The 23,090-nt window shown below is 38.1% G+C and overlaps 1 protein-coding gene across 3 annotated transcripts in view; it reads left to right on the forward strand.

Moving 5' to 3' along the window:
- The first annotated feature begins 136 nt into the window (after positions 1-136).
- The window catches only part of pex14 (peroxisomal biogenesis factor 14), a 146,370-nt gene continuing 123,416 nt past the window's right edge, over positions 137-23,090 (forward strand). The window contains exons 1-2 of one of the 3 annotated variants that reach the window (XM_061903877.1): positions 137-283; positions 7,087-7,137. In XM_061903877.1, the coding sequence (XP_061759861.1) occupies positions 254-283; positions 7,087-7,137 (81 nt within the window). In that variant the 5' untranslated portion in view covers positions 137-253. The remainder of the gene's footprint in view (positions 284-7,086; positions 7,138-23,090) is intronic. The other 2 variants (XM_061903875.1, XM_061903876.1) reach the window with 2 other exon arrangements.

The raw sequence follows: 23,090 nt of genomic DNA on the forward strand, positions 1-23,090 counted from the left end.
AAACCGGCAAGCTTGGAACTCTTAAACTGTATCTAAAGAACACGTATATCAGTATATACGTTTACATATTAACCAGTTTAAGGTAAACATATTTAAATAATATGTAGTACAGTGAAAGTGTCTTCAATGAATTATCCACGAGGTCATTATCGGCCTTTTTTTGGCTAATATAAAGGGGAGTGTGTAGTACTTGTGCTCAGACAGAAGCAATCGAACTTGATCCATCGGACCAACAGGCTTCAATGCTAACAAGATGTCATCCGACGATCAGTCCGATCCACAGGTCAAAACATGTTTATGTTGATGTCAATGTCATCTTGATATCTAGTGAAGACAATACAGTCTCATAACTTAAACGGTTTGATTTGAATGTTGTTGCTTTAGCCTTTCATGTTGTTTAGATGTTGATGCTAGCGCATTCGCTACATAGCATGGGAGTTAGCTTAGATGGAAGCAGTCAATATTCAAAAGTTGACTATTTGATAAAACAGATTGGACTTTTTCCACATGGCACTCACAACTTAAATGTGTCACAGCAAAAGTTGGTTTATTTGCGTACAATGGCAAATGAATGTCTCATAAACTGGCCAAGTGGCGTTCTGAAAACAATATCACTTACAAAAAAATTAACCTTCCAAATGACCTTTGGGTTATTGAAACTCATTAGGGCGACTTGTCCAGGGTGTACGCCGCCTTCCACCCGATTGTAGCTGAGATAGGCGCCAGCGCCCCCGGCGACCCCAAAAGGGAATAAGCGGTAGTAAATGGATGGATTGATGGATCTAAATTGACAACTTTTTCATTTAAAATAGGACATAAAGAAGAGCTCGACAAAAAATGTGTGTTATTTACTGGCCTCCAAACATTTGTTCTGTCGTGCTAACATGTCATGTCAGGTTAATATTAGGCCCCCTTTTTATTTAGCCTCTATATTAATGTGTTTGTTCTGAAGCTGAATGCTGAATGTATGCAGACGACACGGTTTTCTTCCTTCGTGGTCACACCAAAGATACTGTTGCTGCTAAACTCACTAAAACAATGTCCTATGTAAGGCTGGGCAATATGGCCTTTTTGTTCATTCTGCATTAATATATGCTCATTTTAAACTTTTATGCAGAGAGGGAAATCACAACTAAGTCCATTTACCAAAACTGTATTTATGAAACAGTTATTAAACAGTGGCACAAACATTCATGTCATTTCAAAACAGAAAGTGCAAGATTGTCAGAGACATTTTAAAACAAGCTATAAGGGCATTTTTGTGCATGATGTCACTAAGATGACATATCAAAACAACACTAAATTAAAGTGCAATTTATTTGTTTTAAACTATTGCAGATAGTTTGAACCTTCCAAATGACCTTTGGGTTATTGAAACTCATGATCTAAATTGACAACTTTTTCATTTAACATAGGACATAAAGAAGAGCTCAACAAAAAAATTTGTGTCATTTACTGGCCTTTAAACATTTGTTCCGTCGTGTTAAAATGTCATGTCAGGTTAATATTAGGCCCCCTTTTTATTTAGCCTCTATATTAATGTGTTTGTTCTGAAGCTGAATGCTGAATGTATGAAGACGACACGGTTTTCTTCCTTCGTGGTCACACCAAAGACACTGTTGCTGCTAAACTCACCAAAACAATGTCTTATGTAAGGCTGGGCGATATGGCCTTTTTTAATGTCACGATATTTTTAGGCCATGTCACAATACACGATATATATCTCAATATTTTGCCTTAGCCTTGAATGAACACTTTATGAATATAATCACGGCAGTATGATGATTTGATTGATTGAAACTTTTATTAGTAGATTGCACAGTTCAATAGATATTCCGTACAATTGACCACTAAATGGTAACACCCGAATACGTTTTTCAACTTGTTTAAGTCGGTGTCCACGTTAATCAATTGATTCTATGTGTCGATGTTGTAAACATTTCACCAATCTCGCTCACTTTGCAAATTATACGTCATTTCCATTGTGCGCAAGCAATTTGCATATCGCAAGACGAGATTTGAGACAAGATTTTGTTTGAAAATGGCGCGACCGTGCAAATGGATGGTTTGAGGACGGCTGAAGAAGAATTTGCGGAATTCTGCACAGAAAGCTACATCGAACCGAAGAACAGCAAAACAGTCTCCCAACACTGCGTAGATGGCATCAAGGTTTAGGGTTATGGTTTGGTTTAGTAGCCAGAACTTCCAACACAATCAATATAAAGCTGGAAGCAATTTCCAAAATTGCCAAAAAGATTGTGCATTATACAAATTTGCACAATGTGGTTGGGCATTTTGCAAATTGCGCTCATTGATTTGCAAACTGTGCACCACACATTATTCAAATACTATATAACTGGAAGCAAATTGCAAAAATATTGCGCATTATACAAATTTACAAAATGCGGTTTCGCATTTTGCAAATTGCTCCCATTGGTATTGTGCTTACATCTACATTAAAACATTCTTGTTCATACTGCATTAATATATGCTCATTTTAAACCTTTATGCAGAGAGGGAAATCACAACTAAGTCCATTTACCAAAACTGTGTTTATGAAACAGTTATTAAACAGTGGCACAAACATTCATGTCATTTCAAAACAGAAAGTGCAAGATTGTCAAAGACATTTTAAAACAAGCTATAAGGGCATTTTTGTGCATGATGTCACTAAGATGACATATCAAAACAACACTAAATTAAAGTGCACTTTTTGTACAGAACGCCACTACAAAAGTTGAAAACAAAGTGCACTTTTGTGCAAGATGTCCCACAAGATATTTCAATAACTGTCAAATAAAAATGAGCTGCATAATTGGAAATCAAATAGTGTATGTCTTTCGCTATGTGGTAGGTTCCTGAGGACGTTATCTCCTTCTGTTTTTGACTATTTTTTTCATACGGTTTTGATGTTGAAATGGTTGCCTCAGCATTTTGTTGGTGTCATGTAGAGTTTCAAACACTCTTTCCTAGCGGGTGACTTTTTAAATGAAGCTACATATTAGCAGTACTGTTAATTTTTGTAGCAACGCTTTTGCCCCACACTTGATAAATTATGGTTGTCTGTTCGACATATTCCCGCTTTAAGCCAAACCACCGCCAGCCGATTGACCCCTGCTGTTTTTCTTGGGAAATAATTATTCCTTCATTTGTTACCAGATTTGCACCTTCTTTCTCTCGTATTACCACACGCACCACAGGTAACGTTACCCATGCTGCTACTTCTCTGTTCCACGAGGGTGAATACATATGTGACGCGTGTAAAAAGGTGCGCTTGTTTTATTGAGAAGGAGAGACAAGAAAGAGTGAGAAACACCTATAGTGTAATGCCCGCAGCTAAAAGCAACTATGTGAGAACATTAAAGTTAAAAAGTACCAATGATTGTCACACACACACACAAGAGGTGTGGTGAAATTTGTCCTCTGCATTTGACCCATCCCCTTGATCACTCCCTGGGAAGTGAGGGGAGCAGTGGGCAGCAGCGGTGCCGCGCCCGGGAAGCCTTTATGGTGATTTAACCCCCAATTCCAACCCTTGATGCTGAGTGCCGAGCAGGGAAGCAATGGATCCCATTTTTTTTATAGTCTTTGGTATGACTCGGCCGGGGTTTGAACTCCCAACCTACCGATATCAGGGCGGACACTCTAACCACTAGGCCACTGAGTAGGCTATATATGTAACGTATACTCGAATATCACAATATTGTCATTTTCTATATCGCACAGAGACAAACCCGCGATATATGGAGTGTATTGATATATTGCCCCGCCCGAGTCCTATGTTACAACTGTAGGCATGTATGTAACTAAAACAAAAAAAAGTATCATCTGACATCATACATATAATGGAGAAAGAATAGAATTTGTCAGGCAATATAAATATCTTTGGTTAATAATAGATTCATAGCTTTCCTTTTAAAGCCCATATTGTCAAATCGTGTAAAATAATCAAGTTTAATTTTGCACATTTTCTATGATTCAAAATGAAATGTCAACTGAATCTGCAAAATTGTATTTGCATTCGATGATTTTCAGCCATTTCAGCTATTGCCTTTCCAGCTGGTCTCAGACTGGTCAGAGTTTAAAAAAAAACAAAAAACATTGGGAATCTTGTACAAACATGCTATTAAGGTTATGGATAAAAAACCTAGGCACTATCATCACTGCCATTCTAAAAAAAATATGCAGTATTTTAAACTGGGACAGTCTTCACACATTTGCAGACTTAAAAGTGACCTATAAAGTACTGCATGAATTGGCTCCAGATCCTCTGGCAGAGTTCATCAGTCAGAGGTGATTGTTATAATCCTCTGTGCAGGAGCACTTTCACTAAGTCGGCGTTGTCAGTGAGGAGTGCAAATTCATGGAACTCAGTACCTGAGGATGCTAAATTGGTAACAACTTACAAGGCCTTCACAAAAAACATTAAAATGTGGTTTTTCAACGCCTACAGCTGCCAGAACTAAAAGATGAGCCTGTGTTGATGCAAAGACAAATATTATGTTGTGATATTGTATTTTATTTTATATAATATTGTATATGATTTGTGTGCTTTTTTTTTAAATTTTCTCTCTCTTTCTTTTAAATTGTAATTTTACTGCCTTTTTTACATCATGGCCAAGGGACTGCAGATGAAACACTAGCCTTCTGATTAATTCTGGCTTTTTTAACCATGTGTTTTATGCAATTGCATTGTCCTCTTTGAAGTAAACTAATCTAATTTAAATGGTCACCTATCATTTTTGAAAGGTAAACGCATATCAATTTCGCTTTTCTTCATAAGATTACCCTTTACTGTATTTACGTGCATAAAGGCTGATATGCTCGAGACCTCTTCAAATGTGCTTGGAAGAGAATATTATAGACTTTATTGTAATAAGACAACACCAACGCAGTGGGATTTGCAAAATCTCTCTTTGACAGCTGTGCCGACAAAAAAGTGTAAATACAAGAGCAAACAAAAAGGTAACAAAGGTCAGGAAATTGTGAGGGGGCAAGTACTGTTTCAAGTACTTCACACATAACTTTCAATTTCATATAGAATGGTAATTAAGTAAGTACATCTTAATTTGTGACTTGTAACTTAAAATATTATTGATATACACCTGCAACTCGAACATAATTTTAACAATCTAGTATTTTATTATAATTGGTGCTGCCAAATGATTAAATATTTTAATCGGATTAATCATACTTATATTTGGATTAATCATGGATGATCATAGACTCAGTAAACTACAAAACCCAAAACCAGTGAAGTTGGAACGTTGTGTAATTCGTAAATAAAAATAGAATACAAGGATTTGCAAATCATTTTCAATTTATATTTAGTTGAATATACTGCAAACACAAATTATTTAATGTTCAAATTGAGAAACTTTTTTTTTTTTTTTTTTTGCAAATAATCATTACCTTATTTAATGACAGCAATTCATAGCAAAAGAGTTGGCACTGGGGCATTTTTACCACTATGTTACATGGCCTTTCCTTTTAACAACACTCAGTAAACGTCTGGGAACTAAGACCAATTTTTGAAGCTTTTCAGGTGGAATTATTTCCCATTCTTGCTTGATGTACAGCTTATGTTGTTCAACCGTCTGCGGTCTGTGTTGTAGTATTTTAGAGTTTATATTGCGCCACACATTTTTAATGGGAGACAGGTCTGGACTACTGGCAGGCCAGTCTAGTACCCACACTGTTTTACTATGAAGCCACGTTGTTGTAATAAGCAGGGGTGTCCATAAATAAAGTTGCTTGGATGACAACATATGTTGCTCTAAAACCTGTATGTACCTTTCAGCATTAATGGTGCCTTCACAGATGTGTAAATTACCCATGCTTTGGGTACTAATACACCCCCATACCATCACAGAAACTGGCTTTTGAACTTTGCGCCTATAACAATCCGGAGGGTTATTTTCCTTTTTTTTCCAGAAGACACAACGTCCACAGTTTCCAAAAACAATTTGAAATGTGGACTCAACAGACCACTGAACACTTTTCCACTTTGCATCAGTCCATCTTAGATGAGCTCGGGCCCAGCGAAGCCGGCGGCATTTCTAAGTGTTGTTGATGAATGTCTTTGGCTTTGCTTAGTAGCGTTTTAACTCAGTAGTTACTGACATAAGTTTTCTGAAGGGTTCCTAAACCCATGTGGTGATACCCTTTACACACTGATGTCAGTTTTTGATGCAGTACCGCCTGAGGGATCGAAGGTCACGGGCATTCAATGTTATGTGCAGTGATTAAAAAAAAAATCCTCAACTTTCTTGGTCTTTTTTGCCACTTGTGCCAGCTTTTTTGAAACATGTTGCAGGCATCAAATTCCAAATGAGCTAATATTTGCAAAAAATAACAAAGTTTTCCAGTTCGAATGTTAAGTATCTTGTCTTTGCAGTCTATTCAGTTGAATAAAGGTAGAAAAGGATTTGCAAATCATTATATTCTGTTTTTATTTATGATTTACACAACGTGCCAACTTCACTGGTTTTGGTGTTTGTATATCATTTATTGATATTATTGAAATAATACATTACCATCTGCACATAAAAATATACTTTACATATACACATCCACAATCCTCGTCTGGTTGATTAATTTTTTTTAAATCCCTTTTTTTTTTGGATTAATTTTGTGCTGTAGTGTGAGTATTGCTGCTTTAATGCCCTCACAGGATCCGTAGATGCCCTTAATTTAGTATGACAATTTTGCGTAATACAATGTATTTCAGTTTAGCAAAGTAAGACTACAATTTTGAGCATTTATTCATTTAAATCTGCAATTTCCAACTCCTTAAGGATGATAGGAAAGTTGTAAACTTGATTTTGAAGGTAAAAAAATCAGAATTATGACAATGTTAAAATGTTTTGTCAGTATGTTAAAAAATATGCTGTACAGATTATTTGGGGGGAGAAAAGTCCGTCAAAAAACTGTCAATGTTCTTCTAGTGTGTGAATTTTTATTTGCTCAGATGTTCATATTGTAAGCTTTTCCTTTGGTCAATTATCATCAAACATGACTAGTATATTATTAAATCTGCCATCCAGCAGATGGCTCTCTAATACCACTTCTTTTCTATCTTCTTAGGCGGCCCTTTCTGGGAATGATGGTGCACCAGCTCCTGCCAGAGAAGCCCTGGTAAGAAAGGAACATTTAATTACAATAAAACTACCTAAATAATAAGGCAATGAGGACTAAAATATTTCAAAGTAATTCACAATATCTACTTAATGAAAGTGTGTTAGCGCTTGGTATTGTTTTTTTTCATCTCATGTAATCAAGAAAACAATGTGCTGAATACATTTTCATAAATAATGGGAGTAATATTATTAATTAGGCTGCATGTCATGATTCTTAATCATGTACCTTTTTAAAATATGTTGAGTTTAAAACTTTTAAAACAGCAAACAAATCATTCACTGGCCAGCTGTAGTTTGCAAAGAGCGAAACGTATAATGCTTGTATTTAAGGAATTTAAAGACTTTCAGCTTTTCAGCAATTAGTAGGGCCACAATGTATCATCTTTAAATGGTAAAAATAGTAAATTATAATGTATATCATGTATAATGGTCTATGATTTTAGCTGTAATGGTAATGTTTGAAACTTTTATTAAAGTATGCACCCTTTAGAAACAAACACATTTTGAGTTCCAAGTTCCTGTAAAGTTTATCGTTTATAAAAAAAAAAAAGTTAATATTGTATTAAATCTTGAAGCATATGGAAATACATAGTACCAAATTTTGAGCCCCGATACACAAGACTCCTGAAGCCCCCCATTCCACCCTAAACCTAACGCTGCCGCCTCATCCACTCACACTTGGTACAGTATGTTCACATGAAAACTAATTATTTCTGGGAATTTGGTTGAAACAAGCTCTGCGAAAAAATATTTACAAACCTAATCACGTTTTTTTTTACTTTATAAAGATGGGATTAACATAACTACAACAATTCTAAACACCCTTAAATCCTTTGGTTTTGTTTAATTAAGATTTGTTTCTTCTTTTTTTTTGACCAAATTGCAAACAAATTCGAAACAAAGTGATTTTAAATAGTCATATAACCTTTCAATATTCACTTAAATATGATTACAAATATGTCAATTTACCTTTTAGTTCAGAGTGAAAAGTGGAGATGAGCTGATAAAAATAAAATTGTCATCAATGGGTAATATAATTCCCAAATATTCATCATTATTATGAGGATTATATTACTATTTATGCATCTGCTGGGGGTTTTGTCTCCCCTGTCTTTAAAAACTAGTAACGGCCTCTGTTTCTAACTTTAATCGAGGGTCCTTATGTGTAATACAAAAGTGAAACTTGTAAATAACGTTCTTCTATGCTGCCACAGATAAATTGATTATAGTTTTGCCTTTCCTTTATCACCTTGGGCCAGTAATTGAAAACATTTAATCTGTATGAAAATTATCCGTATTTAAAAAAAAAAAATAATTTTTTTTGCTACCCAGGATCAGGTAATCTCTTACTTTTATGTCTTTTTTCAAAGCAACATTGGATTGGATCAACTTGATCCAGATGCAGTTTTCAATATTACCAATCCGTATGACCAGTGCTCTAAATGGGACAACATATCACATTGTGGGCCAGAGCTATGTAAAGAACAACAGGTAGAAGAGCCAACATGGGGTTACTGTGTTTTTTTTATCTTGAGACAAAACACACAAATAACAAACATCCACTTCCAGTCATCATTTATTTTATGGCCCCTCATTTGAGCCACAACAAATACATTGTTGATATTTGGAAAACGTCTTAAATAAAAAGGCGAAATGTCCAATAGTTACAAAATAAAGAATGTTCAGTGTTCTTCCTCATCTGAGGGGACTAGAATTAATTTTGACTTGACCTTAATTGGTAGCCAATGTCCCCTATATTTACTTAATCACTGCAACAATTAAACAAGTCAAGTGGGGAAAAAAAAAAGGTATATACACTAAGGGCCTGATTTACTAAGATCAAAACACCACTCGGTAAACGGTGTGTGTATATATTAGTGGGCGCCTTGCGTACAATTTACTAAGACCGTTTGTACAACTGTAAAGTGGTGCAGACCGCCTTATTTAAATTATTTTGCGTGTACTATGTGGGCCATCAACACGGCAACAACTCTCATTTACTTTTTACATGTTATCTTGCCCCTACATGTGGCGTTTTGTTATGTTTTCAAACATGCAGGAGACATGTACCACTTTTTATGCAAATTTTAAAAGCAGTTGTGCATTTCATCTACAATGGCACCACTTTTAAATTTTTTTTAATTATTTACATTTTTTTTACAGCTGGCGGAGCGCTTCCTTACTCCGCTCTAGATACAAAAAACGGCATACTTAAAGATTGACAAATTATAATTAGCCCCATAAGTTCTCTAACAGCTATAAAAATTATAAAATTATGTTTCTGAATAGACAATATGTCAAATGTTTTTTTATTTCTGATTGTCCAAAATATGTCACACTCTTGTAAATGTTGTGGACTTGTGTTCTTAGTTTCCCTTTTGTGTGGTGTTTAACTTCTTGTCCAGTACTCTTATTTTGTAGTTTCACTTCCACTGTCTGTCTGCTGAGTACTGGCTCCCACACCTGTCCTTGAGTGGCAACCGAGACATATCTGTGCCCGGTTGCCAATCAGTCTCCTATTTCAGTCAGTGTTGGATCATTGCGCTGCTTTGCTATGCTCTGTCTTTGGGTCTGCTTTGCATATTACCTTAAACAAAATAAGTTGTGCTATAATACGCTGCACTCGCCATCTTTTGATCCTTTTTCTACTCCAAGTTGCGGGTTCTCCCACTCCCTTGCGAGTGCGTTTTTTTTTTGTTATTTATTAAACAATATTATCTTTACTCACTGTCTGCGTCTCGTCTGCTGCAGCTTGGGGTCACATTGCTAAAGCTGCATCCACACTTGTGACAAAATGTTGATACACACGCACGACGGATGATTCTCGTCTGTCTATCGCCTGTCTTTGCAGCGCGAGCACTCATCCTGTAGCCGTGGGTGGTGTCAGTATGCGCGTCCTTCTGCCACATGCTAAATAAAACGCGAAATAATACTTATTCACGTTGATGAGTGATGATAAATCACATTGTATCACAATATTTTGCATATTAATGAAGACTGAGGCACAAAATGGATTGCACGCCTCATTCTGCTCACTTAACAGATGCAATCCACTTTGCACATGTTTAGTAGATCAGCTTTGTGTGTGCTATTAGGTTTGCACATGTTTTAGTACATGCAAACTTTTAGTAAGTCAGGCGGCCCTAAATGAGACAAATATCTTCCATCCATCCATTCCTACCGCTTGTCCCTTTGGGGGTCGCCGGGGGTGCTGGAGCATATCTCAGCTACATTCGGGCGGAAGGCGGCGTACACCCTGGACAAGTCTTCTGACCAATTTTAAAGTTTTACTAGATTTTCTTCCTGAAATCCATCTTGAAATTCTACCCCCTGTAAGGATCAGGATGATTTTTTTATTTATTTATAAAAAAATGTTATTGAAGTTATCCAAATCCTACTGAAATATTTTGAACAACAAAAACACAAGGTTTGATCCAGATTAAAACTACATTGGAATTCAGTGATCTAATCTGTTTTCAGAATCCTTCTTTCGCTTTTGAACAACCCATTTTCAGGATTTTATAAAATCCGATCAATTACCTTTTGAAAATTGGCTTCTCAGCTGTGTGTGAATGCTTAAAGAAAGACCGATAGATGCCGTGAATTCCAGACTGTAAGCCGCTACTTTTTTCCTACATTCCGAACCCTGCGGCTTGTAAAATGGTGTGACTAATTAATGGATATTTATAAACCCCGTTTCCATATGAGTTGGGAAATTGTGTTAGATAATTCAATGATTTGCAAATCATTTTCAACCTATATTCAGTTTAATATGTTACAAAGACAATATATTTGATGTTAAAACTGATAAACATTTTTTTTGTGTGCAAATAATCATTAAGTTTAGAATTTGATGCCAGCAACACGTGACAAAGAAGTTGGGAAAGGTGGCAATAAATACTGATAAAGTTGAGGAATAATCATTAAACACTTATTTGGAACATCCCACAGGTGTGTAGGCTAATTGGGAACGGGTGGGTGCCATGATTGGGTATAAAAGCAGCTTCCATGAATGTTAAGTAATTCACAAACAAGAATGGGGCGAGGGTCACCAATTTGTAAGCAAATTGTCGAACAGTTTTCGAACAACATTTCTCAACAAGTTTTTGCAAGGAATTTTGGGATTTTACCATCTACTGTCCGTAAAATCATCAAAAGGTTCAGAGAATCTGGAGAAATCACTGCACGTAAGCGATGGTATTACGGACCTTGGATCCCTCAGGCGGTACTGCATCAGAAATTGACATCAGTGTGTAAAGGATATCACCACATGGGCTAAGGAACACTTCAGAAAACCAATGTCAGTAACTACAGTTGGTCGCTACATCTGCAAGTGCAAGTTAAAACTGTACTATGCAAATGAAAAAACATTTATCAACAACACCCAGGAACGCCGCCGGTTTTGCTGGGCCCGAGCTTATCTAAGATGGACTGATGCAATGTGGAAAAGTGTACTGTGGTCTGTCGAGTCCACATTTCAAATTATATTTGGAAACTGTGGATGTGGTGTCCTCCAGAACAAAGCAGAAAATAACCATCCGGATTGTTATAGGCGCTAAGTTCAAAAGCCAGCATCTGTGATGGTATGAGGGTGTATTAGTTTCCAAAGCATGACTAACTTACACATCGAACTGTGGATGTGGTGTCCTCCGGAACAAAGCGGAAAATAACCATCCGGATTGTTACAGGCGCTAAGTTCAAAAGCCAGCATCTGTGATGGTATGGGGGTGTATTAGTTTCCAAAGCATGACTAACTTACACATCTGTGAAGGCACCATTAATGTTGAATGGTCCACACAGCTTTTGGAGCAACATATGTTGTCATCCAAGCAACGGTATCATGGACGCCCCTGCTTATTTCAGCAAAACAATGCCAAGCCACGTGTTACAACAGCATGGTTTCGTTGTAAAAGAGTGCGGGTACTTTCCTGGCCCGCCTGCAGTCCAGACATGTCTCCCATCGAAAATGTGGGGCGCATTATGAAGCGTAAAATACGACAGCGGAGACCCCGGACTGTTGAACGACTGAAACTCTGCATAAAACAAGAATGGGAAAGAATTCCACTTTCACAGCTTCAACAATTAGTTTCCTCAGTTCCCAAACGTTTATTGAGTGTTGTTAAAAGAAAATGTGATGTAACACAGTGGTGAACATGCCCTTTCCCAACTACTTTGGCACGTGTTGCAGCCATGAAATTCTGTGTTAATTATTATTTGCAAAAACAAATAAAAGTTTATGAGTTTGAACATCAAATATCTTGTCTTTGTAGTGAATTCAATTGAATATGGGTTGAAAAGGATTGGCAAATCATTGTATTCCGTTTATATTTACATCTAACACAATTTCCCAACTCATATGAAAACAGGGTTTGTATTTGCTGACGGCCATAATACAAAGAGTTTAAATAAAACAAGCAGATACACGGAGAAGTTGTTTTGTTTGTGCTATGGCACCAACTTTTGGACGAGTTTACACATTGCGGATGCCGCAGTGTATTTCCATTTTGCTTTCAACCAGAAGTAGAGTGCCGCCCAGTCTTCTAGTCGTCCATAGCGTTACCATACGTATGGATGTTTTGTTCATAACCCCAAGCAAGGTTTAGAAGTTATACAGTATAACAAACTGTTAATACTTACTAAACCGTCCCATGTATGATGTCTGTAGGAATTTTTTTTTAATGCATATGTGTGCATGCTATTGTAATATAATGCTTTAGCTTTAGCCAATATGTTAACACATTTTACAAGTGTCAGTGTTAGTATTATTAATTTAAAATATGTTAACACATTTTACAAGTGTCAGTGCTAGTATTATTAACTTACAATGGCTTTATTTTTGTATTGTTTCTGTTTTACAAATTCCTCATTAATTCACCAAAACGTCACCGTGGATGGTTTGAGTTTGTTTAGCTCAGGGATGCCCATTACGTCGATCGCGAGTTACCGGTTGATCGCGGAGGGTGTGTCAGTCGATCACCAACCAGTCATTAAAAAAATAGACCTAAAAATTAGCGATCATCAATATTCACCAAGGCGTCACTTTCATCACTTGATTGACATTCACGACACCCGAGATCTTCTGAGATGACGCTGGCTGCTGCGAGCTTATTATTAATAAAAAATGACCGAAAGGAAGGCGAAAAACACTTTTTTTTTTCATCGCAGCTTGTGGCTTCATGTCATACCAAAGACTATAAAAATGGGACCCATTAACTCCCTGCTTGGCACTGATTGATTGAATGATTGAGACTTTTATTAGTAGATTGCACAGTACAGTACATATTCCGTACAATTGGTCCAGGTCCACTCAGCATCAAGGGTTGGAATTGGGGGTTAAATCACCAAGAATGATTCCCGGGCACAGCCACCGCTGCTGCCCACTGCTCCCCTCACCTCCCAGAGGGTGAACAAGGGGATAGGTCGAATGCAGAGGACAAATTTCACCTGCGCTAGTGTGTGTGTGACAATCATTGGTACTTTAACTTTAACTTAATGACGATGAAATCTGTTGTGTTTGATCAGCCGTTTTACTGCTGTGTTACAGACACTGTTTGGAAAAAAATTAGGATGTCAATCAATCAATCAATCAATCAATCAATCAATCAATCAATGTTTACTTATATAGCCCTAAATCACTAGTGTCTCAAAGGGCTGCACAAACCACAACATGAACCACTACGACATCCTCGGTAGGCCCACATAAGGGCAAGGAAAACTCACACCCAGTGGGACGTCGGTGACAATGATGACCCAGTGGGACGTCGGTGACAATGATGACCCAGTGGGACGTCGGTGACAATGATGACTACGAGAACCTTGGAGAGGAGGAAAGCAATGGATGTCGAGCGGGTCTAACATGATACTGATGATAATGGATCCAACACAGCCGCGAGAGTCCAGTTCAAAACGGATCCAACACAGCAGCGAGAGTCCCGTTCACAGCGGAGCCAGCAGGAAAACATCCCAAGCGGAGGCGGATCAGCAGCGCAGAGATATCCCCAGCCGATAGACAGGCAAGCAGTACATGGCCACCGGATCGGACTGGACCCCCTCCACAAGGGAGAGTGGGACATAGGAGAAAAAGAAAAGAAACGGCATATCAACTGGTCTAAAAAGGGAGTCTATTTAAAGGCTAGAGTATACAAATGAGTTTTAAGGTGAGACTTAAATGCTTCTACTGAGGTGGCATCTCGAACTGTTACCGGGAGGGCATTCCAGAGTACTGGAGCCCGAAATGAAAACGCTCTGTAGCCCACAGACTTTTTTTGGGCTTTGGGAATCACTAATAAGCCGGAGTCCTTTGAACGCAGATTTCTTGCCGGGACATATGGTACAATACAATCGGCAAGATAGGATGGAGCTAGACCGTGTAGTATTTTATACGTAAGTAGTAAAACCTTAAAGTCACATCTTAAGTGCACAGGAAGCCAGTGCAGGTGAGCCAGTACAGGCGTAATGTGATCAAACTTTCTTGTTCTTGTCAAAAGTCTAGCAGCCGCATTTTGTACCAACTGTAATCTTTTAATGCTAGACATTGGGAGACCCGAAAATAATACGTTACAGTGGTCGAGGCGAGACGTAACAAACGCATGGATAATTATCGCAGCGTCTTTAGTGGACAGAATGGAGCGAATTTTAGCGATATTACGGAGATGAAAGAAGGCCGTTTTAGTAACGCTTTTAATGTGTGACTCAAAGGAGAGAGTTGGGTCGAACATAATACCCAGATTTTTTACCGTGTCGCCTTGTTTAATTGTTTTGTTGTCAAATGTTAGAGTTGTATTATTAAATAGAGGTCAGTGTCTAGCAGGACCGATAATCAGCATTTCCGTTTTTTTGGCGTTGAGTTGCAAAAAGTTAGCAGACATCCATTGTTTAATTTCATTAAGACACACCTCCAGCTGACTACAATCCGGCGTGTTGGTCAGCTTTAGGGGCATGTAGAGTTGGGTATCATCAGCATAACAGTGAAAGCTAACACCGTATTTGCGTATGATGTCACCTAGCGGCAGCATGTAGATGCTGAAGAGTGCAGGGCCAAGGACCGAACCCTGGGGAACTCCACACGTTACCTTAACGTAGTCCGAGGTCACATTGTTATGGGAGGCGCACTGCATCCTATCAGTAAGATAAGAGTTAAACCAAGACAGGGCTAAGTCTGACATACAAATTTGTGTTTTGATACGTTCTAATAAAATATTATGTTCGACGGTATCGAAAGCAGCGCTAAGATCGAGGAGCAGCAACATAGATGACGCATCAGAATCCATCGTTAGCAATAGATCATTAGTCATTTTTGCGAGGGCTCTCTCCGTAGAGTGATTTGCCCTGAAACCGGATTGAAAGGTTTCACATAGATTGTTAGACGCTAAGTGTTCATTTAACTGTTCCGCAACAATTTTTTCGAGGATTTTTGAAATAAAGGGAAGGTGAGACACCGGTCGGTAGTTTACCATGAGGTCAGGATCGAGGTTAGGTCTTTTAAGAAAAGGATGAATAACCGCTTTTTTGAATGCTAGGGGAACAGTGCCCGAGGAAAGTGATAAGTTTATAATATTTAGCACTGATGGACCTAATAATACAAAGAGCTCCTTGATCAGTTTCCCAGGAAGAATGTCAAGTAAACATGTTGTTTGTTTTATTCCATTTACACGTTGTAATAATTCCTCTAATGTTATTTCCTCAAAACGAGAAAAACTATTTTGGAGGGCAGTATCCGCCGTAAATACAATCGTGTCTGCGTTAATAGAACCCCGTTGTAGCTGGGACGCATTGTCTTTAATCTCCTTTCTAATGACTTCAATTTTCTTACTAAAGAATTGCATAAAGTCATCAGCTGAGTGGGTGGAGCTACTGGAAGGGGTCCCTTGTTGGGTTAGCGATGCTACCGTACTAAACAAAAATTTAGGATCGTTTTTATTACGGTAGATGAGATTTGAGTAATATTTAGCTTTAGCTAAGGTAAGCATGCGTTTATAAGTTATTAAACTATCACTCCATGCTTGATGGTGCACCTCAAGTTTAGTCGTGCGCCATTTGCGTTCCAGCTTCCTACCTAATATTTTTTTAGCTAAATGAACAGTTACAGTATCTTTCTGTGTAAATAATATTGCAACGTATATATATCTGCGACTAGTTGTGACTAATATATGGAAAAATAGATTTTCTTCGTGGATGCGTTTCGTGGTTGCGTCTTATATACCGGTGAGCTCTATGGTCTAGAACAGTGGTTCTCAACCTTTTTTTTGTGATGTACCCCCTGTGAACTTTTTTTCAATTCAAGTACCCCCTAATCAGAGCAAAGCATTTTTGGTTGAAACAAAGACATAAAGAAGTAAAATACAGCACTATGTCATCAGTTTCTGATTTATTAAATTGTATAACAGTGCAAAATATTGCTCATTTGTTGTGGTCTTTCTTGAACTATTTGGAAAAAAAGATATAAAAAATAACTAAAAACTTGTTGAAAAAAAACCAAGTGATTTAATTATAAATAAAGATTTCTTCACATCGAAGTAATCATCAACTTAAAGTGGCCTCTTTGGGGATTGTAATTGAGATCCATCTGGATTCATGAACTTAATTCTTAACATTTCTTCACAAAAAACAAATCTTTAACATCAATGTTTATGGAACATGTCCACAAAAAATGTAACTGTCAACACTGAATATTGCATTGTTGCATTTATTTTTCCAGTTTATGAACTTACATTCATATTTTGTTGGAGTATTATTTAATAAATATATTTATAAAGGATTTTTTAATTTTTGCCATTTTTAGAATATTTAAAAAAAGTCTCACGTACCCCTTGGCATACCTTCAAGTATCCCCAGGGGTACGCGTACCCCCATTTGAGAAACACTGGTCTAGAAAATACATCCATCCATCCATCCCTACCGCTTATTCCCTTTGGGTTCGCGGTGGGTGCTGGAGCCTATCTCAGCTACAATTGGTAGGAAGGCGCTGTACACCCTGGACAAGTCGCAACACAGAGAAAGTCACACTCACACACTAGGGCCAATTTAGTGTTGGCAATCAACCTATCCCCAGGTGCATGTTTTTGGTGGTGGGAGGAAGCCAGAGTACCCGGAGGATATAGTAGATAGATAAAACTAAACTTTTTTAATCCTTTGGGAACGTTCCTTCAAGAAAATTCAAATTCCAGCAGCAAGAAGCACTACAAAATACAGGAAAAAGCACTCAAAGATATATACAAATACATTAGAGTAACAAAACAAAGGTGAGCTTTGATGATGTCTGTGTTGCTTGAAGTTTACAAACCTACCTTTGCCACTATCCATGTGGAATCATTTAGTATTTTTAATCAGAGGGGTAGGTAGTGAGACATTCTTAATTTGATTGAACTTTCAGTTACATTTTTTTATATTACATTTATTATATATTTTTGTTTTATAACTTTATAGTTTACATATTTAAATGACCACTTTGACACCGTTAAATTCATTATAGTACAATTTAGTATGTTGCAAGTTCTGCATTCATACAAAGTTGGCCAAATTTAAAGATGTGTTGGTTTTTTTCAGTATCAATGTGTGTAAAAAAAATAAATAAATAAAAAAAATGTGAGGACAATGATGGAAAATTGGGAGTGGTTGTTGAGGGAAGACGCCACATAGTGTACTGGAAATGTCCGTGTACTGTACCGGCATATACAGTAAGATAACGTCCAGGTTTGGGAGTAGTGGACTGTTCAACCAACATGTCTCAATGTCATTCACCATCACTCTCAACCCCCCCTCACGTCATGCCGTCATGCCAAGGCTAATTTAATCCTGGGGTTATTGATTGTGGGAGCATTCTCTTAGGCTTTCTTTCAATTTACTTCAATTTCATCATCCCATTGCGCTTCAAGACTGCCTCTTCAAAAAGGGAAGGAATTCTTGTTAGGAGGGTTCTGATTCGAGACTGGTTGACAAGTACACACCCACATACACACACACACATCCCACTTCCTACCCCCACCAACACACACTTGCAGCCCCTTCTCTCCTTTCTCTTTTTGATGAGCTGCTCTTTCCCAGTTAAGTGGATTATTACAGTAGGGATAATTCTTGTCACATGGCATTATTTGGATGAGGTGAATAATTGAAATTTGTGTCTGAAATGATTTTATCTGGATGAGAGGAAAGGGAGTGCTGGCAGGGTTGGAAGGGCAGTGAGCGAGTGAGCAAAAGAAGGGAGAGAGAGAGAGAGAGAGAGATTTGTATAACATATATGTACACGTGTACGGACGGGGCACACCAGTTACGTTAAGAGGTTCTGACTCACCTCGCCCAAATCAGCTGGCCCTGGCACACTGCTCAGTGTGAGCTATCCTTTGTGGTAAGAAGGGGGTCCTGCTCAGGGGCCTTTGCCAGCATCTAGGCCAGAGGAGCAGGTCTGGAACTACAGTGAGAGAGACAGACGATGGTAGCACCGTGCTTGACTGGTGTACCAGTCGCTGCCAGCCGCTCTTGTTGCCTCTGGCACTGTTCTTTACTTGCTACCCGTCTTGCTCTGTCTCTGCCCCACCCACCCACATACACACACACACACAACCACCCGCCACCTTCCAGTCATCGGTGCCATGCCGTCTACCCCCGCCAGCCTCTTTCTGGTGTCTCCCACGTCTCTGTCTGCTTCCTCCCTGCAGGGACACCCTGTTCTCACCCTTCATATCATCATATCACTTCATATCACTCACATTTCATTCAAATCCACTCCAAGGAAACAGTAGCTGTATAAGTATGCTAAAATATTGTCCACTTACTTCACTGTTTTCCAAGAATGCATTACAAAATTAGACGGTTTATTACATTATTTAGATATATGATTATATGCCTGCGATGAGGTGGCGACTTGTCCAGGCTTTACCCCGCCTTCCGCCCAATTTGAACTGGGATAGGCACCAGCGCTCCCCGCGACCCCAAAGGGAATAAGCGGTAGAAAATGGATGGATGGATGGATGATTATATGCATTTTAAAACATTATTTGTACAGGTATGTGACTCTTACATGATGTAAATATCAGTCCTTATATATACTGTGGGTTTTTTTGTGATTGCACAGCCTAAAATGCATGAATTTACGGCAGCTCTTTCTGAAAGGTGCAATGATTTGATTTTTTTTTCCCGAAAAACATTTAATCAACTTGTGATTTTATAAATTGGTTAACAATGTTTTAAGTGTTCTTTGTAACCCTAACCTAAAAAAGCACAGCATTGCAAAAAATTAGAAAACAAATCGATGTTTTACTTGTTTGTTCCTACACAGACTTAAGTAGACATAAGCTGTTTCCATTACCCTTAGAAATGTGCAAAACCTAAATATTGCAATTAGAAACTGGTAATGGAAACACCCATTTTTCGAAAAACTTCTCAAATATCGCTAAAACATTTTTACACTCTCATGAGGCGGTTTTTCAGACGTTTCGATATTGAAGTCTGCCGCAAAAGCATGATGGAAACACTTTTTCGCATTTACAAGGCACTTAAACACCGGACATGTTGTGTCCGTGAATTCCTCGTTCACAATTCGCTTTCAAAAATCCCTTATTTGTGGCCCCTGCTATGTGTAAGATGGCTGTATCTTTATTGTCTTCACAAAAGTATAACAATATTTAGTTTTTAGCACAAACTCGTTCAAGATCAGACAAACAAACAGTGCACAGGGTTACAGAACAGGAACGCTGGTGGGTCGCCACAAGTAAAAGTGGGAAACATATAAATGTTTGGGGGATGATGAGTAAAAAAAAAACAATTCAATCTCAGAGTGGGCTCCTGAGAAAAAAACTCCATAGCAAAGCACATATGCATATTACAACATACAACTTGAGACTTGCAACAAGGGGTGAGGGGAGGGCACCCGGCCCAAAGCTGCCAGCCACTACAGGTGCTGCTTTGTCCATCATACCACATGGGGTGAGGCGTTGAAGGTGTGGGACGAGGGGTGAAGTATGTGTGTGTGGCGTTTATTTTTCTTAGATTCATGTGTGTGTGTGCATGCCTGCAGCGTGTCTCTGTTCCATGATCTTGGTGCTCCTGCAACCGCCAGTCAGTCCAAAATCAACAACAACAGGTGTGTGTCATTGGATGTTGCCTATAAGCGACCTGCCTTTGTCTTCTATTGACAATCACGGCAACAGCGGTGGCTGCAATTGGAATCACAGCTCCAAAACCATGGAATCGCAAAGCGTCTTCCTTTCTCAAAGAGGAGTCTCACAGGACGGAATTTTAAGAGAATTACGGCTCATGACTCAAAACGGCCTTTAATGGAAACACCTGTCACAAGTGTACATTGTCCAAATTTTAGATATATCGCTTTTAAAATGCAAAAATCTGCAATGAAAACTAAGCCATAAGGTCGTAAAATTACATACTCAGAGCCCATTGTCAAATTTCTGTATTGTTTATTTCATCATAACTCATCCATCTATAATAATCTTAATTAATAGGGGTTTTGAAAAAGCTTTATTCACACCTGAATTGCGATTCTCATTCATCAAAAATCAATTCGTAATTTAAAAAAACCTGTTAATTGTTTTTGTTTATTTATAGTTTCTACAAATATATTTGTAAAAATACGGTTTTTTTGGTGCTTATACGTACGTCATATGTCATCAGCCAACAAAAGCTTTTATAACCTATAACTTTTTGAAAAGGTTTTATTATAGTATTTATACCAAATGATATATTGTATCGACATCCATTGCTTTCCTCCTCTCCAAGGTTCTCATAGTCATCATTGTCACCGACGTCCCACTGGGTGTGAGTTTTCCTTGCCCTTATGTGGGCCTACCGAGGATTTCGTAGTGGTTTGTGCAGCCCTTTGAGACACTAGTGATTTAGGGCTATATAAGTAAACATTGATTGATTGATTGAAGATCGGTTTGAATCGTAAATCTTTTCTGAGTCAAATCATAATCCCAAGAATCGCAATTGAATCAAATTGGGAGTTGTAAAATTCAAATACCTAGTAATTAATTATAGTTACAAAAATAAAACACCACCAACTTCTCTTATTGTCTGCTATCTGATCTGTAATTCTGTATGTTTATTTTACTACTGAAAGGTGTCCATCCATCTTGTGAATTATATATTTATATTAGGGCTGGGCGATATGGCCTTTTTTTAATATCTCGATATTTTTAGGGCATGTCACGATACACGATAATTATCTCGATATTTTGCCTTAGCCTTGAATTAACACTTGATACATATAATCACAGAAGTATGATGATTCTATGTGTATACATTAAAACATTTTTGTTTATACTGCATTAATATATACTAATTTTAAACTTTCATGCAGAGAAGGAAATCACAACTAAGTCAATTGACTAAAGCTGTAATTATTAAACAGTTATTAGCAGGTCATTTTTCAAATGATGCTACATATTAGCAGTAATGCTACTTTTGGTAGCAAAGTACTTTAACTTTAACCCTTGTGCCCCACACTTGACAAATAAATTTGTCTATTCGACATCTTCTTGCTTGAAGCCGAACCACCGCCAGATGATGGACCCCCTGCTGTTTTTCCTGGGAATTAATTCTTCCTTCATTAGCACCTTCTTTCTCTCGTATTACCACTCGCACGGCTTCGCTAGCATCACAGCTAACGTTACCCAGTCTGCTACCTCTGCTCCGTGAGGGCGTATACGTATGTGACGTATGATGTGAAAGTATGTGACGTATGTAAGAAGGTGCGCTTACTGCCTGTGAGAAGGAGACACAAGGAGTGGGAAGAGCCTGTAGTGTAATGCAGCAGCTAAAAAGCAACAGCGTGAGAACATATACTCAAATATCACGATATAGTCATTTTCTGTATCGCACAGACAAACCCGCAATATATCGCGTGTATCGATATATCGCCCAGCCCTAATTTATATAGCACTTTTGTTTAGAGACATACACTTTACACAGTGAATTCCCTTATCTACATCTTTAAGCTACATTTAGACCAGCGTGGGTGGCACTGGGAGCAGGTGGGTAGAGTGTCTTGCCCAAGGACACCACAGCAGTGACTTGGCTGGCGGAAGCGGAGATCGAACCTGGAACCCTCAAGTTGCTCGCACAGCCGCTCGAGCAATCGAGTCAAGTTGCCCCAGTGTGTGTGTGAGAGAAGGTGCCTTGACGAGAAGCCATTTTTTTGACGAGAGGCGTGATGGTTGTCAATATCGTACATACCTCTTGATTCCCCCTTGATGGTCTGTCTTTTTTGTTGGGCTTTATCTAATTAAAAAACCTTGTTTAAAAAAAAAAGCTTATATACCTTTTCGGATTACAGCGCTGTTCTCTTTTTTTTTTCCAAACTACCTTTAGTTTAAATGACGTTAGTTGGCGACATGAACAACATCTTGCAGTTTTTGATCTTTACAGACGTTAATGTCCTACCTGCGGTGTCTGTCCATTCAGAAAAAGCGTTGTTTAAAGGCCTACTGAAATGAGATTTTCTTATTCAAACGGGGATAGCAGGTCCATTCTATTTGTCATACTTAATCATTTCGAGATATTGACATATTTTTGCTGAAAGGATTTAGTCGAGAACATTGACGATAAAGTTCGCAACTTTTGGTCGCTAATAAAAAAGCCTTGCCTGTACCGGAAGTCGCAGACGATGACATCACCCATGTGAGGGCTTCTCACATCCTCACAATGTTTATAATGGGAGCCTCCAACAAAAAGAGCTATTCAGACCGAGAAAACGACAATTTCTCCATTAATTTGAGCGAGGATGAAAGATTTGTGTTTGAGGATATTGATAGCGAAGGACTAGAAAAAAATAAATAAAAATAAATAAAGTTTAAAAAAAAGGCAATTTCATTGTGAGCGATTCAGATGTTTTTAGACACATTTACTAGGATAATTCTGGAAGATCCCTTACCTGCTTATTGTTTTAATAGTGTTTTAGTGAGATTTTAAAGATTGTAAAGACATAACTCGAGGTCGGAT

The sequence above is a fragment of the Nerophis ophidion genome, linkage group LG06 (assembly GCF_033978795.1).
Source record: "Nerophis ophidion isolate RoL-2023_Sa linkage group LG06, RoL_Noph_v1.0, whole genome shotgun sequence".
NCBI lineage: Eukaryota > Metazoa > Chordata > Actinopteri > Syngnathiformes > Syngnathidae > Nerophis > Nerophis ophidion.